At 35.3% G+C, this 23,422-nt stretch overlaps 1 protein-coding gene across 4 annotated transcripts in view; it reads left to right on the top strand.

The window, feature by feature from the left end:
• The window catches only part of LOC145259708 (transmembrane protein with metallophosphoesterase domain-like), a 48,337-nt gene that overhangs the window by 9,472 nt on the left and 15,443 nt on the right, over positions 1-23,422 (top strand). For 3 of the 4 annotated variants that reach the window (XR_013864186.1, XR_013864185.1, XM_080117385.1), the window contains exons 2-5: positions 5,715-5,825; positions 10,776-10,944; positions 15,782-15,921; positions 21,298-21,513. Coding sequence is in view for 2 of the 4 variants with exons in the window: in XM_080117385.1 (XP_079973511.1) it covers positions 5,715-5,825; positions 10,776-10,944; positions 15,782-15,921; positions 21,298-21,488 (611 nt within the window). In the remaining 2 variants the exon portion in view is untranslated. The remainder of the gene's footprint in view (positions 1-5,714; positions 5,826-10,775; positions 10,945-15,781; positions 15,922-21,297; positions 21,514-23,422) is intronic. The other variant, XM_080117386.1, reaches the window with a different exon arrangement.

Genomic DNA, 23,422 nt, shown 5'->3' with positions numbered 1-23,422 from the left:
GAAATTTGGTGAATTTTCAGGCCTACACTCTGTTTAAAAAAGACTATGTCCGCTATAGCATCTGACTTAACTAATGGGTTAACCATCAGCATAGACAGCTACATACCCTCCAAAAAAATTCCAACTGAAACCAAACGGCCAGCCATATAACACTCCTGAATGTGTTGCCGCCATAGCACACAGAGAAACCACTACTTCGATTGCTTCAAACGTAATAGATGTTTTGAAACTAAAGCCACATTTAAGACTGCCAACAATCACTGTAAAAGGATTACACAAAACGTTTGAGCATCATATGCTCATGCTTCAAAGTAGAAGAACAAAGGCTTGGTTCCCATTGGTTAACAAATAACAAATAAGGTCCTGAATAAATGTACCTCCTCTTTCCTGACCATCATCAACAAGCCTGAGGTGATTTCGTCAGCATCTGATAAAGTCAAAATCTTTGCCAAGAACTTTGCATCAAACTCGACCTACTATCAGAATTTCCTCCAAAGACCGAAAATAATCTGAACCACACCCACGTATCTGTCCGTGATGTTATCACAGAAACACAAACACAAGAACGTGATGTTGCCACAAAAATATTGATGGCAGCAAGGTAACTAGTCCTGATAACATTATATTTTTCATAGTGACTAGATGGTGAAGAATCAGAGCTCATTCAATTTAATGCCATTCAGTTTAATGCCATTCAGTTTAATGCCATTCAGTTTAATGCCATTCAGTTTAATGCCATTCAATTTAACACCATTCAATTTAATGCCATTCAATTTAATGCCATTCAATTTAATGCCATTCAGTTTAATGCCATTCAATTTAATACTATTCAATTTAACGCCATTCAATTTAATACCATTCAATTTAACGCCATTCAATTTAATACTATTCAATTTAACACCATAACAAATACAGGGAACAAATTTACATAATCGTATCATTTGGAATCTCTTAACTAGTTCCAAAAGCCCTTCTATAACTCAAAAATCAAAAATTACGACCCAGATGAGACATGGAAGGAGGAATGGAGAAACAATACTCTCAAAGGAGAGGACATCATTGAATATCCAACTTTGTGCCTCCCAGGTTTTGCTACACATAGTAAGAAACAGTGGGTAGCTGCAAATCGGATCAGAACAAGACACTGCAGTAAACAAACATAGGTGGAGACAAATAGACTCCCCAATCTACCCAAAGTGCAAGGAAGCTCCCCAGGACATAGACCACCTGATCCTACACTGTCCAATCACCCGACTGGAAGGAGGCTATGCAGCAGTCCATTTATCTGAAGACAATTTCTCAAACTGGCTAAAAAATAGCTGTTTAGAGGTCTAACCCTTATAATACTACTACTAGGACAAATTGGGAATAAACGATAAAGTTACAAGACTAGTGAAAGTAAACATAAGGTTGACTACTTCATTTTCAGTGAATTCTTGGGAGATGATGATGGCTAAGTGGTTAACGACATGGACTGGGTGTGTCAAGTTCGAATTCAGTTCTGTCCACAATAACATTTTCATTAGGATGATGGCAACCTTCATGTAATCCTCCCTTACTCTCCTTGTATCGTGGCATATTCATGCCATAGATTAAATTATGGTTAGTATTCTCCAAAGGCTTTGGTCCATTGTTGGTTCGATTCCTCTGAAGACATCAAATGATTTTGAACTTGGCAGAATACATGGGATGGGTTGGCATTACCTTCCCCAGCGCAGTGGCATGTGACTCGCCTGTTTGTCCTTAGATCATCCGCATAGCTGCAATTGAATAATGTAACTCTTAATACCATAGAACCGTTGATCTGCTTGAGGTTCATCCTCCTCCATTGCAATCCAACGTCATCAGAGTTACCTTCTCCTAGATGCATGTCTTAACTAAAACTGGGGGGAGGGGGCATCTCGCCCAGTGAATTAATGCACCTTCATATACCAACCTGGACATTTCTTATGACTCGATGCAGTACATACAACGCCTAGCCTTCCCAAATAGTCAACCATCTGGTACTGACCAGGCTCAGCATTGCTTAACTTCGATGATCTGGCAAGAACCGGTGTGTCAACGAGATTGTGCTGTATATCCCTGAAAGTACCTGATGTATTTCTAGAAAGAATTCTAATTAGAAAGATATCGGGGGAAACCAATGCCAACAATAGAATAATCTGATTCATACAAAATGAATGGATTAATCATAACAGCGCCAGTTGAAGAATTTCCTACTCTCGCAGGAACCAGTGTCTCCTCTTTATATCAATGAGTGGTTTCACTCTTATGCCTACCTGAGAACCCATCTTTCAAGCTGCTCGACCTAACATTCACAGCAAACATGAATTAGAACAAATACATTGAGGACATTGTCAAGGCTGCTGCAAAGAAAGTGGGCTCCCTCTAGCGTATTAGAAAATTACTCACATCATAAAGCATCCTGTATCTTTACAAAGCCACCATTCACCCATGCATGGAGTATTGTTGCCACATCCATGTTGATACACCTTTTCTTTTCTTTTTTTTTTTTTTTACACGGTGGTCACCACTTATCAAGACCCGGAAGCCACTTAGGGATAAGGGTTATTGCAAGTACGGTACGTTAGTGTGGAGATTTAATGAAGTGTTTACTTAAGGGGGCGGTTCATTAGGAATTTGTTAATGTTGAACTTGAAGACATCCAGGTTATAGTCAGGTGGGAAGCAGGCAGACGGAACAGAGTTCCACAGGCGTGCAGTTCTAAGAAAGAAGCTTTGTTCATGGAGTCTACGTTTTGATTTAGGCACAGATAAAGAGTGAGGGAAAGTTTTTCACAGTGGATTCAGCTAGACGGGTGCTTTTCGTGAAAGAGTGGCGAGGGGGGACCAGAGATTGGAGTTCAGACGAGCACCTGCCATGAAAATAACGATAAAACAAGGATAGGCTCGCAATGTCTCTTCTGTGGGAGAGAGGTTGCAGGGTAGAGAAAAGGGCATCCCCACTAAGCCACGAAGTCTATTTTGTACATCTACCATTATTCTCTTATTCTTAGACAGAGTCCAAAAAAGAGTCTCAAATCTAATAGATGCCTCACTGTCGGTCATGCTCGAACCTCTGTCTCATCATCAATGTTGCATCTCTGTACCTGTTTTACAAGTACTTTAATAGAATGTGTTCTGATGAGCTCATAGCACTTGTTCTTCCTTCAACGGACATACTCTCGACCAACCCAATAAGCAGCAAAATCCCACCCCTTCATTGTTGAGGTCCCTAGTTGCTGGAAAGCCTTCTAATCTAATAGTGTATTTCCTTGGACGGCTACACTTTGGAATTCAGTCCCTGTTTCTTGTTTCCCTGACTTTACGTACTAACTTGCAGGAGTTTAAATGTAATGTGAACAAACATCTCGCTTGTCAAATCCCCACAGTCCCCTGTTAGACATGACCCCAAATGATATTCCTTATGTTCCAAGTGGCAATATGCTTTGTTTTGTTTTGAAAAAAAGAAGTTAAAGAAAAAATAAAATAAATAGACTGTTGGGTATTCATGGCTAAAACATGGTGGACAAGTCAAGTATGGGATGAAAAAAAAGTAGCTGTTAGATTAATTCCATAACCGCTGATCCCCCTTCCATCTCGTTCACATTTTGTGCTATCGCATCGGCGGCTTCAAGGAGAATCGATATTACTATATGTACATGAAGCTTCTGAGCAGGTGCGTCCTGTATTTTGAATTGTGGGAGGGGGAGCAAGCAAGCTGCTCAAGCGTAGTGTTATTTACTAGTAATAGCTATGCGATGTTTGCCTATACAAAATAAATAAAAGAATTAAATAAGGATAAACAAGAATGGCACTCAGAAGAGCGTATACTTCCACCAAAGCTAAAATAAAAACAAAAGTAAAAGAAAAAAGGCTGGAATTGCACCTAGAAGAGCGTACACTTCCACAAAAATAAAGACCAGAATTGCACTCAAAAGAGCGCATATCTCCACCAAAACTAAATTATAAAATTTAAAAAAAAAAAAATAAAGACCAGAATTTCACTCAAAAGAGCACATATCTCCGCCAAAACTAAATTATAAAATAAAAGAAAAAAGAATAAAGACCAGAATTGCACTCAAAAGAGCACATACCTCCACCAAAGCTAAATTATAAAATAGAAGAAAAAGTAGCACTTGAAAGAATTTAACTATGAAGAATAAAAGGATAACACACAGCCACAAAAGCTAAACTATAAAAATGACATATAAAATAAAAATAGAACAGAATTGCACCTAGAATAGCGCATACCTCCACCAAAGGTAAATTATAAAAATGAAAGAATAAAATAATTATAGAATAGAATGGCACTCACAAGAGCATATACCTCCACCAAAGTAAGACTATAAAAAGAATAAAGATAGACCAGAATTACACACAGAAGAGTGCATACTTCCACCAAAGTTAAACTATAAGAAATAGAAGAATAAGATAACGGCATGCAAGAATTGCATTCATAAGAGTGCATACCTCCACCAAAGCTAGATTATAAAAACAAAAGAATAAAATAAAGAGAAAACATAATGGCAACAGAAGAGTGCATACAGTCACCGAAGTTCATCTCTAAAAAGTTCATCTACAAAAAGTTCATCTACAAAAAGTTCATCTACAAAAAGTTCATCCATAGAAAATCTATAATATAAATCTCAGTCGTTTTTTTTTTTCTTGTTTTAATTTTCTTATCACTTTGTTTTTGCTGGGGATGAGGCATTCTACCGGATGCCATATTATATTATTATATTAGTTTAGTCACTCCAACCGAGAGATCTTTTAAGATTCTAACCGTCCCTTTAAGTGCTATTGTTTGTATTTCTTTTGCACTTGGTTCACCGGGTCTATTCGCCAGATAGTTTTTGTAATTCTTTTTCATTAATCCGGTTGCTCCTATAATGACTGGTATGATTGACACCTTCTTAAGATTCCAGTTTCTTTTCATGTCGTACATAAGTCGTTGGTATTTTGTTATTTTCTCCGTCTCTGCTCTGTTAAGGCCAGCATCACTAGGGACGCTTACTTCAACTAGGGTTGCTACTTTCTCTTTCTTGTCCCATATCACTATGTCAGGCTTAATAGCCCCATTTTCTAGGTATGTAGCTGTAGGAATTTCGTAGTCATAGTGGATAGTCTGTGTGTGTGTGTGTTTGTATGTCCACTAAAATCTTTTGTCATCTGCATCGAACAGGCATAGACCGGGTATTGCTAGAAAGAACGATCTCTCGAACACATAATATTGAAAAATTAGAAAAAATCAATTATTTCATGCAGAAATGTCGTTTTGTTTGAAGGGGGTCAGGTAAAAATGTTTGTTTCAACACTGTTTATCGCGCATGCGCGAACGGTCGATTCATTGTTTCATTTAAAGTGCTAAATTTGCAACATCATAACATCTGTGTTGTCATGGTCCGATCGATAAAGTGTTTGCTTATGAATTTGACTTTTAAAAGTTTGTATCCAGCACGTAGCATTTTTTTCTTTTTTCTATCTCCTATTTTTTAAAATTCTCAACTTTCTTATGTGCGTTCAACACACTTTTTTTTTCTTTTAATAACACAATAGGATAGTACTCTTCTTCTTTTTTTTTTTTTTTTTTTGAGAGAGAGAATCCCACAAATAATCTAGACAAAAATTGCTCTTTACAGTGACTGATTAGCTACGTCACAGTAATAACTGTTTATTGACATTTTTTTATGTTTTTCATTTTTTTTTTCAAAGATATTTTGGCAATGACAGGAGACTTGGTGGATGGCAGTGTAGACATATTGAAATCAGCTGTTGAACCAATGAAAGATATCAAGACAGTCCATGGGAAATTTTTCATTACAGGTAAGATTACATTTTTTGTTTAAAAATTAATCAACAAAATATCAAATGTTAGAAGTATTTCTTCATTGGTTTGTAAAGTGCCAAAAATATCTTTGATTTTTCTTTGTGTTCACTCATTCTTTCTTGATTCTGACTCAATACCTTTTGACACATAAATGAAAAAGATCAAGATCAAATGAAAAAAAGGTTTAATTTCAAATTATGAGAACTTCTAAATATAAAGCCCGAACTTCAAAACAAAGTTTCAACTTTAAAATAAAGACTCATTAAATGAAAAAGATCATCCTCACATTAAAAAAAAGGCTTAACTTCAAATTATAAGGACTTCTAAATATAAAAGCTCAACTTCAAAATAAAGTTCCACTTTAAAATAAAGACTCATTGAATGAAAAAGATCAACCTCGGTTTAAATAAAGGTTTAACTTCAAATTATAAGAACTCCACTTCAAATAACATTACAGCTTTAAAATAAAGACTCATGTTCAAAATAAAAGGATTGAACTTCGAAATAAAAAGATCCAATTCGGAAAGAAAGTTTAAACTCCAAAATAAAACTTCTGAATTTCAAAATAGAAATGGTATAAAAATAAAATGGTTGAACTTTAAAAGTTTGAACTTGATTATAAAGAGACTCAACTGCAAGTCTCAACTTCAAAATAAAGTCTCAACTTCAAAATAAAAAGACTGAAGTTCAAAATAAAATCTGAAGTTCGAAATAAAAAGACCTAAATTGGAAATAAAATCTCGATATCAATTTGAAAATAAAAATTCTGAACTTAAAAATACAAATACCAAATTTTAAAATAAAGTTTCAACTTCAAAATAAGGTCTCAGTCAAAAATAAATTTTGAATTTCAAAATAGAAAAAGACTAGCAGGCCACTCGGCACTGTACAGTCGTAAAATATAAATATTATATTTTAATTCATGCAGATTTCTTATTATTATAGAGTCAATTCTCTATTGATTGTTATCCAAAAATATAATTATGATTTCAAAAGTTATGAAAAAAAATATCACATTGCTAGAATTGAAATCAGAACGTTTAGCACTCTAGTCATAGTTGTTATTCATCTCTCCCGTATCGCTACTGTCTGATCTGCCAACAGGTGGATACAAAAAGTTAAAAAATAATGATGTTCAGCTATTACAATTGAATTTTGCACATGCGCAAAAGCAACACACAGAGTAATGTTTTATTCGACTTACCCTGCCAAGGTCAACTGTTTGACCTTTTAACAGTAATTTTTGGCAGCTAAAAACCAAATAGAAAGTGTGCTACAGATGCAAATATATCAAATTTTAACTCTGTAAACCAAATATTCAGAGACGAATTTGGTAGAGACTTTTCGCACACACACCAACAACGTAACTTTTATATATGTACTAGAAGGCTGCCTGGCGAGGCCCAGTCTTAAAATATGCTTAAATATTATAGTTTAATTCGTGCAGATTTCTTATTTATTACTAGGGCTTATGACAACAGCAAATTCTTTTCATTGTTTTGACTCTCGAGTATATATCCGAGACAGTTAGACACAATTAATCAACCGAGAACCACATCACTCTATATAAAAGCATATAAGATATCAACGGATACATACTTGAGGGTTAAAACGATGAAAAGAATATGCTGTTGTCCTAGCCTTATTTATTACTATAGAGCCAATTCTCTATGGATTATTCTATTGTACTTAATATATAATAGTGTTTTTGAAAGTAAAAAAAAAAAGATACTTGTGTGACATCAACTAGAATCGAAAGCAAAACATATAGCTCTCCAGCCTTATCTGTTAACGTATGACCAAAATTCATATGTATACAAAAACGACAAAAAGTAATATTCAGCCTATAACTTTTAATTAGCCCATATGTAGAAAAAAAAAAAGTGGGTATGGTTGGCTTATACCAAGCCAAGGTCAAAGTAAGGAAAAATATAGTTATAATGGCCATGCATTCAAAACACTGCAGATGTAAAACCAGCTCAATGGTGGATATAGTAGATCCACCAGAGCCAACTTTATGATATTATCGTTTACATACTTTCCAAGAACTCAACATAAATAACAATTTAGTGTACGGTCATCTCTGAGACGATGTTGATTTTTATTGTTATCGAATCTCATCGTCAATAGTGGAAATTAACACCAAATTACAGCAGTCCTGGATATGACCTTAAACTATATCCAGTGGTGAGGCCCCAGCTTGCGGGCTTTGGGGAGTGTGGAGCCACCCTTTAATTGCCATTGCTCCGAGGCCCATTCTGACCCGGAGTGGTAGTACCTGTTAGGGTCCCAACTATGGGTTAAATAGAAACCGAATTGAAAACAACAAATATATTCTATAAAAAAGTTTTTCTTCAAAATCTTTGGATTCGGCATTAAATAACCTGAAAAGGGTTGATATGCCGTAAAACAACCAACCAACCAAATTACAGCATCATGACCAACGTGAGTGCATCAAATATTTATACATTTAAGAGAGAAAGATAAAAGTATGAGGTGACTTCAATAAATTTCCAGACTTTTTTTCGCATGAGCACTTTTATTGATAGTATACGCATGAAACTCTAGTTTCCTTCAAAGTAATCTCCTCCGGCTGCAACGCACTACAACTTCTAGAAGACCCATGGAAGACCCAGTGTGAGCGTGTCAATCACCCTCATCACAGCCTCTTTCACTTCCTCAATTGTCTCATAGCAACAGCCTCTAAGGCTTTTCATAAGCTTCTTTTCTTTTTTTTTTTACATGGAGGTCACCACTTATCAAGGCCCAGAAGCCACTCGGGGATAAGGGTTATTTTGTGTACAGTAATCAATGGGATAGTGTCGCAGTATTCATTAGTATTGGAGATTTGATAAAGTGTCATTACTTAAGGGGGCGGTTCATCAGGAATTTGTTTATGTTGGACTTGAAGACATCCATGTTGAAGTCAGGAGGGAAACAGGCAAGTGGCAGAGAGTTCCACAGGCGTGCAGTTCTAAGAAAGAAGCTTTGTTCATGGAACCTACGTTTTGATTTAGACACAGATAAAGAGTGGGGAAAATTATTGACAGTGGTTTCAGCTAGACGGGTGTTTATCATGAAAGATTGGCCAGGGACCAGAGATCGGAGCTCAGACGAGCACCTGCCATGGAAATAACGATAAAACAAAGATAGGCTCGCAACGTCTCTTCTTAGAGAATAATCAATATTCATATGAAGCAAGATCTGGACTATAGGAGAGTGAGGAACTGTCTTGATGCCCATCTTAGTCAAATAGTTTGTGATATGACAAGGATGGAGCACCCTTGGGACAAACTTCACACAAATCTTCCACATTTTTAGTTCCTCTTGAATAATTGTGTGTACAGTCCCCACACTGATATCAAACTGTGTACTTATTGTCTCTATCGACACACAAGTCCTTATCTATGAAATTCCTTATTTGGCCAATCAACTCGTGCGTTCTGACTTCCTTACTCCTCCCACAACTTTCATCATCCATCACAGACCCCCTGCCTTCCTTGAATCTCTTATGCCACTTAAAAACTGATGCCCAATTCATGCAAGATGGCCCAAAAGCAGTCTGAAGCATTCCTTACATTACTGTGGCATTTTTTTTTTTTTTCAAGTTTAAAACAGAATTTTATTGCATATCATTCTTCTAAAGTGTCGTCACGTCCAGATTGCATTTTTGAAGTTCATCAGCTGTGATAATCAAGCTTTAGTAGGGTGTATTCCAATTTCTGCTTTAGCTGTTCATTTGATCCTGAAATCATAAAATTTGATCAGTCATCTCATAAGATGTATAGCAATAACATACTGAATTTTCAAGAGTCTATGACAATTTTTAATGCCTGTGCAGAAAAGTCTGGAAACTTATTGAAGGCACCTTGTACATTAAGTTGATTACAACTCCATTAAAAAGTTTTATAAAGCAAACATATCAAACATATTGTTGCAATATTTTTGCTATTATATCTCTGGTATGATTCTCCTAGATTGGAACGTTTTATTTATAGACACTGTCGATAGGACTTGACCAATCAAATGCAGGATGTCCAAAAAGTCACTAAAGGGTTGAATATTTACTAATGCATTAAAATATACTCTGCTCTTCAGACTATTCTTATAATCCCCTTATTATATACATATATATATATATATATATATATATATATATATATATATATAGGTATAAAAATTTAATACCTTACTTTGTAAAATTTATAAAAGTCCACTTTGAACATAAATAAATTTCAAATTGAATCTTGTAACTTTATTTTTAAAGCCTATAGTAAAAACATTTTGTTTAACAATTTTCATGCCTTGGATAAAATGCTTTTCTAACTTGTATCCTATCTTTTTAAGATTATATTTTATTTAATTTATTAATTTGGATTTAAAAAAAGAAGAATGTGGTTTTGTATGCATTTATAAAAACTCTTCTACTCTCTATTTCAGATTGTATTTCTCCTCACACCACAACTCATTTTTGCAAGCCCCTCTTTGTATTATTACAGGTCTGAATATTCTCTCTGTTTCAGTTTGTAATTCTCCTCACACCACAACTCTTTTTTGAAACTCCCTCTTTGTCATACATGTCTGAATAATGAGAAAATCTGAATTTTTTTAACAAAAACTTTAAAATAACTTTTTTTAGATTAAATATTTTTAAACTTCTTTCAGAATAGAAAATCTTTACAATTTAATAAGGAACATATTTCGTATAGGTTTCATTAAAAATATTCAGTAGATAACGAGAAAAATAGAGATGGAAATTTCAAAAGGACTGTATAACTGGTTACGCTCAATAGTAGTCCTCGCTAGCAAAAAATTTTGTTATTGTTATTCTATTATTATTATTATTATTATTATTTAAAACATTTTGTGTCCTGCGCTTTTGCGCGAGGACTAATATATATATATATGTATGTATGTAATTATTTACTTTACTTCTGTCTATACAGGTAATCATGAATATTATACTGGTGATGTTGATAATTGGTTTCAACACTTAGAAACACTTGGATACACTGTCTTACATAATTCCAATGTCAAAGTTCCCCGAACAGACGTAAAAGCAGCTCAACAGTTTTGCCTTGCTGGCGTCGATGATATTGATGCTGTTCGCATGGGGTAAGTAAGAGTTACCTTTTCTTGCTTTCATAAACAGATGAGTTTGTGTCTGGCTGGTTGGTTCAATTCACATGACTTGTACTCACAGGTGCTTCTTTACAATTACACTGCTGTGAAAGTAGAGGCACTTGTGCATTACTGTCATGGAACAACTTTTTTGTTTTCATTTTGAAGATGTCAGAACAGGGGGAGACAATTCGATTTCAAAACAGGGCTGTTTAATCTAATAGGAGAACAGTATCCCCTGTAAAATAATAATAATGTAATTTACAATTTGGAATGTCGTTGCAGTGCCAACTATGTGGGTCGAACAACATTAAGATTAGATGGAAGAGCCCAACAGCACGTACCTACCAAAATCAAAAATGGGACGTACCAAAAAACAGATGTACTTGCACACAGGTCTTCAATAACTGACCATCTCATTAAAAACCTGTCATGTGCAGCGAACTTTAGCACAAACTTATTTTCAATTCTGAGTCGTGCTCACCCGTTATTCCATTTAAAGATCTTGGAGACTGTTCACGTTTGGTTGAGAAAGCCTTCTCTCTATAAACAGAGAGAATGCCTCTTGGGTTTGAGCGTGATTAGTCTCTAGGATCTTAAAGTAATATAACGTTGCTTTATTTTACTTGCTCCCCCATTTAAAAAAAAAAATTTTTTTTTTCTCACACATAACGTAATGCAACGTGATGTGATTTTATTTAAAATTGTACATATTTTTAATTAACCCCCCCTTTTTTTCAAAACAAAAACCCCTCGATACAGCTTGGAGAAAGCAAGGGTAAAACCGGTCAGTTGACTCCCTCACTTTGTTTTTTTTTTCTCTTTTCTCCTCTTCACCTTCTTTTCTTTATTTGAAAACGTTTTTAATCATGAATTAAAAAAGTCTTCCCTTCATGTTTGCGATATATATATATATATATATATATATATATATATATATATATATATATAATTATAAAACTCAAATGACCTTGTAACAACGTATGTAACAGACTTTCTGGTTTACGACATCTGGTTACACATGCGCACATAACCTGCGCACTGAAAAATTAACGTTATTATTTCGAAATTATTATTTAACATGGGAAGAGTGGGGTTTAAAATAACTTAAACGTAATACAGAAATGAACGATGTAAAAAAAAAAAGCAGACAGTATTAATAATTGTTTATTTGGATAATTTGGACGCAAAAAAACAAAAGAACAATTGGGACGCTGAAATATTAACGTTATTATTTCAAAATTATTATTTAACATGGGAAGAGTGGGGTTTAAAACGTAATACAGAAATGAACGATGTAAAAAAAAAAAAAAAAGGAAGATATATCAAAATTTGAATTTAACTATAATAAGTCTTATGGTATCTGTTCAGTGCACATTTACCTATAAGTATGGCCAACCACTTATAATTCAGTAACTGTAAATTTTGTTTTTCAAAAATAATCAATTATAATAAACAGAACGACTCATAAAAATCTATCTATATTCTTTTTTCATTTTAATATACTTTCATAGAAATGTTTCTGTTATGTCAAAAAAGACAAACTATTTTCTTTACGTCACAAGTGTCACGCTCATACATGAATTCCATTGCTAATATAACATACTGACACAACGAGTCACGAGTAGTCTAGTGTATATATATATATATATATATAATGAATGAATGACAAAAGTCTATATTCCAAATTTCATGATGTTGACAATCTTACAATTTATTCCTTTAATTCAGTTGACATTTACAATTCTTGACAGTATCTGTTTTGTAGCACAAAATCATTCACTTAATTATTATATCAATCAGTGAATCTATTTTGCCCTTAACTCATCAGAAGAAATAGCAACAATCAATCCACCAAAAGGAAATAAAATGCATTTGGACATGATTAAAAATCCAAAAATTGGAAGAGAAGCTGCAAATACCTTATAGTTTGCTTACATTACGCCATTTTGAACTTAGAAATCATCTATAATATGAATCTCACCTGTCTGTTTAAATGTGTGTATGTATGCATGTTTGTTTGTATGTATGTATGTTTGCATATGTGTCTGTATCAGGTCATGTGATATGCTACTGGTACCATGTAACCCAGTACTACCTGCCTCATGGTCGGGTCACCGGCGACTAAACTGGTTCCCCCACCAGACTTGTTTGGTGAGGAGGGCGGCTAGTCTCCCTGGAGGATTAAAAACAAGACCTTCCAAAGGGCGAATGAACTCTTTTTCTGGGTCAACGGCCAACTAGCACCGTGTATATTTGTGTGTGTGTATATGTGTATTGGGGTAGAGAGGGCTCCCGTAAGCCGTGGTGAAGGCAACCTTTCTAGGAGAAGCAAATCTCTGATTTAAAAAACCATAAAGCGGGAGACCAGTACCCGCATTAAGCTGGTCTGCAGTTTAATTTGTTGCTGGCTATCTTGCTCTTGCTTGTTGCTGGATCTCAACATTTTGAACCGAGAGAGAGACTTAGCTGTCGTACAAAGCTAAGACTCTTTAACATCATATTTGTATAGATACTCCCTCAGACATTTGGGCTCATGGATTTTAAATGTCTGAGGGAGTGGCACTCGTCTGACAAGACGTTGCAATCATCATATATATATATATAATGATTCTTGTTAATCGTTGTCGATAAAAACCACAAACATTACCAGTTTGTAGTTGATTGGGTTTAGGGGGTCCAGAGATAACTTGTCAGGCCAATGCAAGCTTGAAAGTATTGTCGACAGTTGGAGCACCTATGCTCAGTAATAGTCGTTAAGGTGCTTGCTGCCCTTGACTTGCGGGTGTTCGCTTCTTCCTTTTCTCATCTAAACTCTTCGTCTCTGCTTCCATGGAGTCTCTGTTGATCGAACCACGCCACTCACATCTATTCTTTGCTAGCACTTCCCACGATAAGGTGCATAACCATTAGGCCAGCTTGGCAATATGCCTTAGCCTTTGAGGGGCACCTTTAGATTGTCTTTTAAGTGTTTCCTTTAGCTGCCGGCACGCCTTTTTCCACTCGAAAGTTCACCATATGGGAGCTGCTTTTTGGAAGGTGCTCATCTGACATATGCGCAGAGAAACACACAGACACCAGCTAGGTTAGAAACCAAAACAGCTTGAGAATCTTTAAAAAGTGTTTTCAAACCTACTTATTCTTAATATAAAGTGCATGATTTGCGCATATGCAGTTGTGAAACAGTTGACAAACAAATAAAAATCTGATGATCCTAAATTTCTTATGGTACAAGTACAGTTGGTGACCCGACAAGATGCAACGGCATCTATATGTTCGGCATTATGTGAAAAAAAGAGTGTGGCAATCTGTAAACGATATTCTCGCTAATGAATGGATATAGGAATGAAACCTAACTGACATTGGGTACAATATAATAATCAATAGATTATTGGCTCTATAATAATAAATATGAAATCTGCATGAATCAAAACATTATATTAAAGCATACATTATGACTGGGCCATGTCTAAGAGCTACTACTATATATTTGGTACAATATAATAATAATTAATTAAGAATTAGCTCTATAATAATAAATACAGAAACTGCATCAATTAAAATATTATATTTAAGCGTATGCTACGACCAGGCAATGCCAGGCGGCATGCTAGTATATATATATATATATATATATATATATATATATATATATATATATGAGAGAGTATATGAGAGAGAGATAGACTAGAGAGTTAATACGTGTAGCAAAATGTTTTATTTGGATTCTTCAGACTACTGTTCTCATCCTGAGCATCATTTTCAGTGTTTCGGTCGATGTGCCCTCAGATCTTCTTCAGGTATATCTTGTCGAATTCAGAAAATGTTTCTGTCCAGCTCACAGAATTTGAATTACAGGGGTAGCATGCTCTCGTTCTTTCAGCCATGACTGCATCAAAGTCCTAAGTAATTCGCAATTGTATTTTTCACACTGAGAATTGAACTTTCCACCTTCAGGAGAATATCACTTTTATAATTTTATCACTTTTATAATTTTATCACTTTTATAATTTTATCACTTTTAAAATTTTATAATTTTTATAATTTTATAATTTTTATCACTTTTATAATTTTATCACTTTTATAATTTTATCACTTTTATAATTTTATCACTTTTATAATTTTATAATTTTATAATTTTTATAATTTTATCACTCTTAAAATTTTATCACTTTTATAATTTTATCACTTTTATAATTTATTTTTCCGCATGCTCTAACCACTGCATGCTACCCACGTGAAGTAAATTAAAGATTCCGTTCCAAATTTCATCCAATTTCGTAAGTTCGATAGAAATATTCCAAAGATACACTTGAAGGTTGGAGGTTGCATCGGTCAAAACGTTGTAAAAAAGACACTCAAGATAAACACACACACACACACACACACACACACACACATATATATATATATATATATATATATATATATATATAGAGAGAGAGAGAGAGAGAGAAAGAGAGTATAAGAGAGAGAGAGAGAAACAGACAGATAGACTAGAGAGTTTATACGTGTAGCAAAATAGCAAAATATCTTATTTGGATTCTTCAGACTACTGTTCTCATCCTGAGCGTCATTTTCAGTCTGAAAAATCCAAATAATATGAACAACTAATCTTCATTCAAAAACTCAGAAATGTAGCAAAATAATTCTCATGATGCAAGTACGCTTGGTGATCTGACAAGATGCAACGGCAACTATTCGTACAACATTGTGCAAACAAAAACGTGAACGCAATGCGGCAATCCGTAAAAGATATTCATATTAATGAATAGATACAAGAATGAGACCTAACTGACCTCATTCCCCTTTTATTTGTTTCTATTTGCAGTTATGATGGCCACGGTCCAGATATTGCGCAAGCCCTCTCATCATGTGATCCCACCCAGCCAGTCATCGTTCTTGCACATCAGCCAAAAGTTGCCAAAAAGATTGTGGATTCCATTTACAAAGTTGACGTGATCCTTTCGGGTAAGTGAATTGTAGGCCTACATACAATTTTGGCTAAGATAGACTCCATTTTAACTTTAGTTTCAATTTTGGCTAAGATAGACTCCATTTTAACTTTAGTTTCAATTTTGGCTAAGATAGACTCCATTTTAACTTTAGTTTCAATTTTGGCTAAGATAGACTCCATTTTAACTTTAGTTTCAATTTTGGCTAAGATAGACTCCATTTTAACTTTAGTTTCAATTTTGGCTAAGATAGACCCCATTTTAACTTTAGTTTCAATTTTGGCTAAGATAGACTCCATTTTAACTTTAGTTTCAATTTTGGCTAAGATAGACTCCATTTTAACTTTAGTTACAAAAGACTCTGTACCGTTCTCCTCCCCAATTTCTTATAGACCCTTGTGCCTAAGTTTGTTGTTTAGTTTTTTATCTTTTTTCAATTTTTAATTGCAAATTGTAAAATTTTCACGCAATAAACTATATAAATAAGATCAAAGTGTAGTATCTGTTCTTCAGATACTGCACTTCCATTTCTTGTTCTCTTTCCGTAGAGGAGCAATTATTCACGATTGAGACGATTGTTAATTTTTGTACCTTTTCTCCACGTTAAAAAAATGACCCTGGTGTCTAACTCTGTCCCGTGGAGAGGCATTGTAAAATAGGTACATCCAATTTAACGACGATTGTTTTTCTTTTCTTTTTTTTCCTTCTTTTTTCTGTTTCTCTTTTTATAATTGCTCACTTAATCAACTAGAATGGTCACCCGGCGTTTAAGAGGGTGAAGGGCATTTGTAGCACTGCAATGCTGATATAAATCTGAGTGTTTCAACCAGGTCACTTCGAAAGATTGGGCTGCGTAAACAACCTGTAATGTTTTGAATTTTTAAAAACAGACAGAAACGAAAAACAGAAATTTATTTATTAAAAAAGATTGCATTGCTTAGTCACATGGTATAAATATCACCGTATGAGTTGAATTTGTGGTATAAACTTTAAGTTAATGAAGTTATTAATTAGGTTCAACATATTTGATACTGTGTATCCATTCGGGTTTGGTTTACAATAGTCTGAGGTATCAAGAACAAATACACAATAAATAAATGTTACCAAAGGCAAGATAATTTAGTCTTCTGCCTAACTGGATAAGATTTTTATTGTTTTTTTTTTGTTTGTTTGTTTATTTGCTTTTTTATAGGAATTGCTTGAGACAAGGTATGAAGCTACTTGATGTAAGGAGCTAACAAGAACGAAAATTGATTATTGCAAAGACAGGAGATGCTTATTGACCTTTGTCTTTAAAAGATTAATAAATATAAATTAAATATTTTAATTCATGCAGATTTCATATTTATTACAGAGCCAATTCTCTAATATATATATATATATATATATATATATATATATATATATATATATATATATGCATGTGTGTGAGAGAGAGAGATAAACGATTTTAATTGACTTCTTCAATAAATTCACTAGACACAATTTTTTTAATTCATCGCTCACCTGAAGCAGACTCATGAAAATCGAAAGCGTTCGTGACTATTGGAGAATTTCTTTTTACACTAAAACAGAATGTTCAAACATTGGCCTGCCAAATGGAAAAATGGATCGCAAGAGAAACAAACAGGAATTATCCCTGCTGTTCAATGAAAAACACACACACATATATATATATATATATATATAGTTATATATAGTCATCCACATACAGTTCTGTTTTGCTCTTTCACAGCTCATCAGTGAGACTAGACAGGCAACTACCTCAAGCCAGGGTCGAAACCCGACTGCCTGTACGACAGTCAAGGCTCCTAACCATTACACTAATCGGCGGCTGCTGTGGGAGTAATAAATTAACAAATGTTTTGACATCGTTCGAAATACCTAAGCTCGATTTGTTTACACAAAGAGCATCACTTCATACGCTAATGGTAATTCGTGTATCACTTCTCAATATGCTCAACTCAAGATTAAGGAGCATTATAGTCATCCACATACAGTACTGTTTCGCTGTTTCACAGCTCATCAGTGCGGCTAGACAGGCAACTACCTCAAGCCAGGATCGAAACCTGACCACCTGTACGACAGTCAAGGCACTTGAGTCATTTTTTTTATTTTTTTTTTTTTACTTTTGAAATCAGTACTATATATATATATTAGTACTGATTTCAAAAGATTTAAAAAAAAAAATGACCTGGGTACCATCAGCTCGAATTGAAACCAAAAGATTTAGCGCTCCGGTTGGTTTTGCTACCGTTTGAGCTAACCTGAAAGATAGACAAGAAAGTTATCAAATTAAACCACTTTTAACTATGATGCGCAAACTAATAGAAGCTCAAATGAACATTTTACATTTAAATTTGCCAAATTCTGTACGCATTATTCATCCATCCAAACAAAGATTTTACTCGTTATAAACCATCCTTGGTGTATGATTACTATTTCCTGTTAATTTCAGTTTTATGTGACCAGTAGCTTAAGAGTTTATCGGTTGAACATCTACACAAAAACTAGACACACACACATACATCTACTGTTTTATCTATATAGATATAGATAAAAATGACTTTGTGCATGTATGTGTGTGTGAAAAGATCTCTACCGAACTTTTTCTATTTGTTTTTCCATATTTCTAAGGGTCTATCTTCAACGACTACTCCCAATAAACCTTTCTTCCGATTAGAAATTATTTTAACATTCTTAACTCCATTAATCACCAACAAAGATTTGTAGTTATTATTATTATTGGGGGGAAGTTCGTAAAATATGCTTCCACACTCCCAGGCTTTGCCTTCTCTCTTTGAGAAGGGGTTAGTTTATTGCTAATCGGCAGGGGTGCTCTCACCAGGGAATACCGACAGGGCTGCTCAGACACTTTTTGCAGGTCAGAGTGCCCCTTCTCTGGGGTGCTGATTTCTCAATCCCACTTCCAACCCTGGTGGCTAAATGCATGCAGTTGGAGAGAGAACTAAACATCTATATTTTAATTCATGCAGATTTTATATTTATTATTACGTAAAGAGTCAATTCTCTATTGAATATTATATTGTACCTGGTATGCAGTACTGATTTTAAAAGTTAAAAAAAAAAAATGACTTAGGTGCCATCAGCTAGAATCAAAACCAAAACATTTAGCGCTCCAGCCATTTTCCCTACTGTTTGAGCTACCAGCAGATAGATAAGGAAGATTTAAAATTACACCACTTCATGCTATAAATGAATTTGCGTAAACTAATAAAAAATATGTCGGCAAGTTGAAATGAACATTTTGCATTTCAGCTTGCCCACATATTTCCTGTACGCATTATTCATCCATCCAAACAAAGATTTTACTTGTTATAAACTATTCTTGGTGTATGATTACTATTTCCTGTTAATTTCAGTGTTATGTGACTTGTATTTTAAGAGCTTATCGGTTGAACATCTACACAAAAACTAGACACACACACATACATCTACTGTTTTATCTATATAGATATAGATAAAAGTGACTTTGTGCATGTATGTGTGTGTGAAAAGGTCTCTACCAAATTACTCTGTCAATTTTTGACCTACACACTTGAAACTTGATATATAGGGGATTCAGACGTGTGGAACAAATTTGATTTGGTCTTTAGTCTGTAATAATAGCTAGTAAGGAATCAAAATTGAAAAATTGGATCTCAGTACGTTTAAGTCGACTTAAAGTACTCCTCTGTGCATACACAAATATACTTTTATACGCTAAACTGCATTGATTTATAAAGTTTTTATAGCCGTCGGTTGGGTCATATGGTAGTGAAGTTCTCGTTTCGATTCTAGCTGATGGCACCCAGGTCATATTTTTTGTTTTAACTTTTCAAATTACTTTTACCACTGTCAATAATTTTCCCCATTCTTTATCTGTGCCTAAATCAAAACGTAGATTCCATGAACAAAGCTTCTTTCTTGAAAGTGCACGCCTGTGGAACTCTCTTCCGTTTGCCTCTTTCCCACCTGACTACAACTTGGATGTCTTCAAGTCCAACATAAACAAATACCTGATAAACCGACCCTTAAGTAAGACACTTTATCAAATCTCCATTACTAACGATTACTACGATATTGTCCCATTGATTACTGTACATGCAATAATCCTTATCCCCAAGTGGCTTGCAGGCCTTGATAAGTGGTGACTTCCATGTAAAAAAATATATATATAGTAATAAATAGAGAATTAACTCTATAATAATAAATACAAAATCTGCATTAATTAATATACTATATTTAAACATATTTTATGAATGGGCAACGTTGAGTAGCTACTAATACGGGTTGGAATGATAAAATTGTCGCCCTAGAAAAGACGACATGATTCCATTTCCATTTGATAAAAACCAGTTTTCTTTTTTAGTTTCAGACCACCTTCTATTTGGCCAGTTGTGTACAAATCTCAAGAGCGATAAGCGCTTTCTATCATGTCGGAAAGTGACACAATTTTCAACAAATGAGATCGAAGATGTGCCACTGTACAACTCATGCTTTCGACTAATCCAAGTTATGACAACGGGACCATTGCCAGCACCTTATAAATGCATTTCTGGATTGTCATGAATAACAGGGATGTGCCACGGTTATAGTTTTTGGCGTGGTTTCAAGTGAGGGCCACATCATGCCACCTCATATCTTTGAAGTCGGCTTGAAAGTCAACACCAAAGTGTACCTGGATATATTGACGAGTGTGGTGATCCCCTGGTGCAATCAGATGGCCGATGGGAGATCCTGGGTGTGGCAGCAGGACTCAGAGCTGGTCCACGAGTCCAAAGAGACCCAGGCTTGGATTCAGAAGGAGTGCCACGACTTTGTACCCGTCTCTCACTGGCCCCCTCCTCCTCCAACCTGAACCCGCTGAACTACTTCATTTGGTCATATGTCGAGAACCAATATGACCTTCCAGAACACCAAAGCCAGCCTGATCGCTGCCATCTGCCAAGCTCCCACTGGTGTTTTTGGAAAAGGCATGGTCTCAGTTCTTGACTCATATCGAGGCAGTGATTGAGGATGAAGGCGGCCACATTGAATAGATGCCAGCTCTACTACATAATCAAGTTACCTGAATTGATTTTCTTTTTTAATAAAAAAATTTAAAATAAAGCTGTAGCGTTATTTTCTTTAGGGCGACAAATTTATTGTTCCACCTTGTAGTATATATGGCCACCAAGGATAATGAGTTATAATTTCTCTAGATAACGAATGAAAACATCAGGAACGACAAATCACACAAATATTTCAATTCTTTTCACAGGCTTTCTAGCTTTATGATTGAAGGATGATTCGTAATTGGATAATCACCACAACACTTAATTAGTCAATTTCCATGACGTAATCTGGTTTCTTGCTAAAAGGTCCCTTTTTTTTTCTACGTTTTTTATAGGTCACACACATGGTGGGCAAATGTTTCCGTTATTGATCGGTGCGTACCTTATCAATCCATTTTTTGCTGGACTCTACAACTATAAAGATCAGACCTATGTTTATGTGTCAGAAGGAACCGCCTACTGGGGGATCCCAATGCGAATTGGAAGTACAATGGAAATCACAGATATCACTCTCACCTCCAGATAATACAGCTTTAACTATCTAATTACAGGTAACCTATTTTGTCATCCTGTGTAATATTCTTATCGGTGAGCAATCAATAATCCAACTACAATAAGTCATCCATAAAGAAGCAACACATGATGGTGATGAACAACTACTAAGTAGATCTTTTTTCAAAGAGCTTATAATTTGCTTATGTTACACCATTTTCTTCTCTTCCAATTTTCGGATTTTTTAAAAACGCACTTTATTTCCTTTTGACGGATTGATTGTTGCTATTTCTTCTGGTGAGTTAAGAGCAAAATAAATATATATATGTATGTATAAATATATATATATATGTATGTATATATGTATATATATATATGTATGTATGTATGTATGTATAACATACATACATTTTGTGTCAGGTCATGTCATATGCTACTGGTACCATGTAACCCAGTACTACCTGCCTCATAGTCGGGTCACCGGCGACTAAACTGGTTCCCCCACCTGACTTGTTTGGTGAGGAGGGCGGCTAGTCTCCCTGGAGGATTAAAAACAAGACCTTCCAAAGGGCGAATGAACTCTTTTTCTGGGTCAACGGCCAACTAGAACCGTGTATATTTGTGTGTGTATATATGTGTATTGGGGTGGAGAGGGCTCCCGTAAGCCGTGGTGAAGGCAACCTTTCTAGGAGAAGCAAATCTGATTTAAAAAACCATAAAGCGGGAGACCAGTACCCGCATTAAGCTGGTCTGCAGTTTAATTTGTTGCTGGCTATCTTGCTCTTGCTTGTTGCTGGATCTCAACATTTTGAACCGAGAGAGAGACTTAGCTGTCGTAGAAAGCTAAGACTCTGTAACATCATCTTTGTATAGATACTCCCTCAGGCATTTGGGCTCATGGATTTTAAATGTCTGAGGGAGTGGCACTCGTCTGACAAGACGTTGCAATCATCATCATGTATGTATATGTATATATATGTATATATATGTATGTATGTATATATATATGTATATACTCAAGCAGACATGACACTGAAAACGTTCACTGATTTGTATGAAACTAACAGCAGTGGAACCTGTATTATCGTGGGCTTTCATGTGATTAACAAAACCTGCCTTAGACAATAGAGCCCGCTCACACACCTTACAGATCCAGAGATCTCCATGGTTGGGCGGCAAGGTTTGGCATTTCCTACATGCTCTCTTAAACTTCGCTCGGTCTATTTTGGCTGCTTCAAAGTCTTCTGCACCCCTGTATATCAGTGTCCTCCACTGCTTGCAATCATACGCTAGTGACTCTCAACTGTCAACAGGAATATGAAAGCTCACCAGACTCTCCTTGATGCTGTCACGAAAACGTTTTTTGGGCTTGTGCTGGGGTCTTTTTCCAAGAAAGAGCTCACCATAGAACAATTGTTTTAGGAGTCGATAGTCTTCAAACCGGATGAGATGACCCACCCAACGCAACTGGTTCTTAATAACAATGGTAGCAATACTGGTTGTTTGGCCTTTTTTAAGACATATGTATCAGGGACAAAGCTATACCACTTGAAACCAAGAATGTGTCTAAGGCAGTGCGAATGGAACCTCTCGAGCAATTCTATACGTAATCGGTACAAGGTCCAAGTTTCAGATGCGTAGAATAGGGATGGTACTACACATGCTTGATATACTGAAATTTTAGTTGTCAGAGTTAGATCACCATCAGACCAGACTCTATCTTGTAACCTTCCAAAAGCATCAGATGCCTTGCTGATTCTCTGTCTTATTTCCGCATTAAGAGTGCCATCATTTGATAAGGCACTCCCAAGGTAGACAAAATTTTTTACGACTTCAAGACGCTTTCCACAGACAAAGATATCAGGTTCCACATACAGATCATCGGGAGTGGGAGTGTAAATAACTTTAGTTTTCTTATTGCTAACTGCCAGTCCGAAGCAGGTACAAGCATTTGTAAAGAGATCCATG

Source organism: Euprymna scolopes, chromosome 35 (genome assembly GCF_053919585.1).
Source record: "Euprymna scolopes isolate OS-2025 chromosome 35, ASM5391958v1, whole genome shotgun sequence".
Taxonomy (NCBI): domain Eukaryota; kingdom Metazoa; phylum Mollusca; class Cephalopoda; order Sepiida; family Sepiolidae; genus Euprymna; species Euprymna scolopes.
This window is presented reverse-complemented; position numbering and strand designations above follow the sequence as displayed.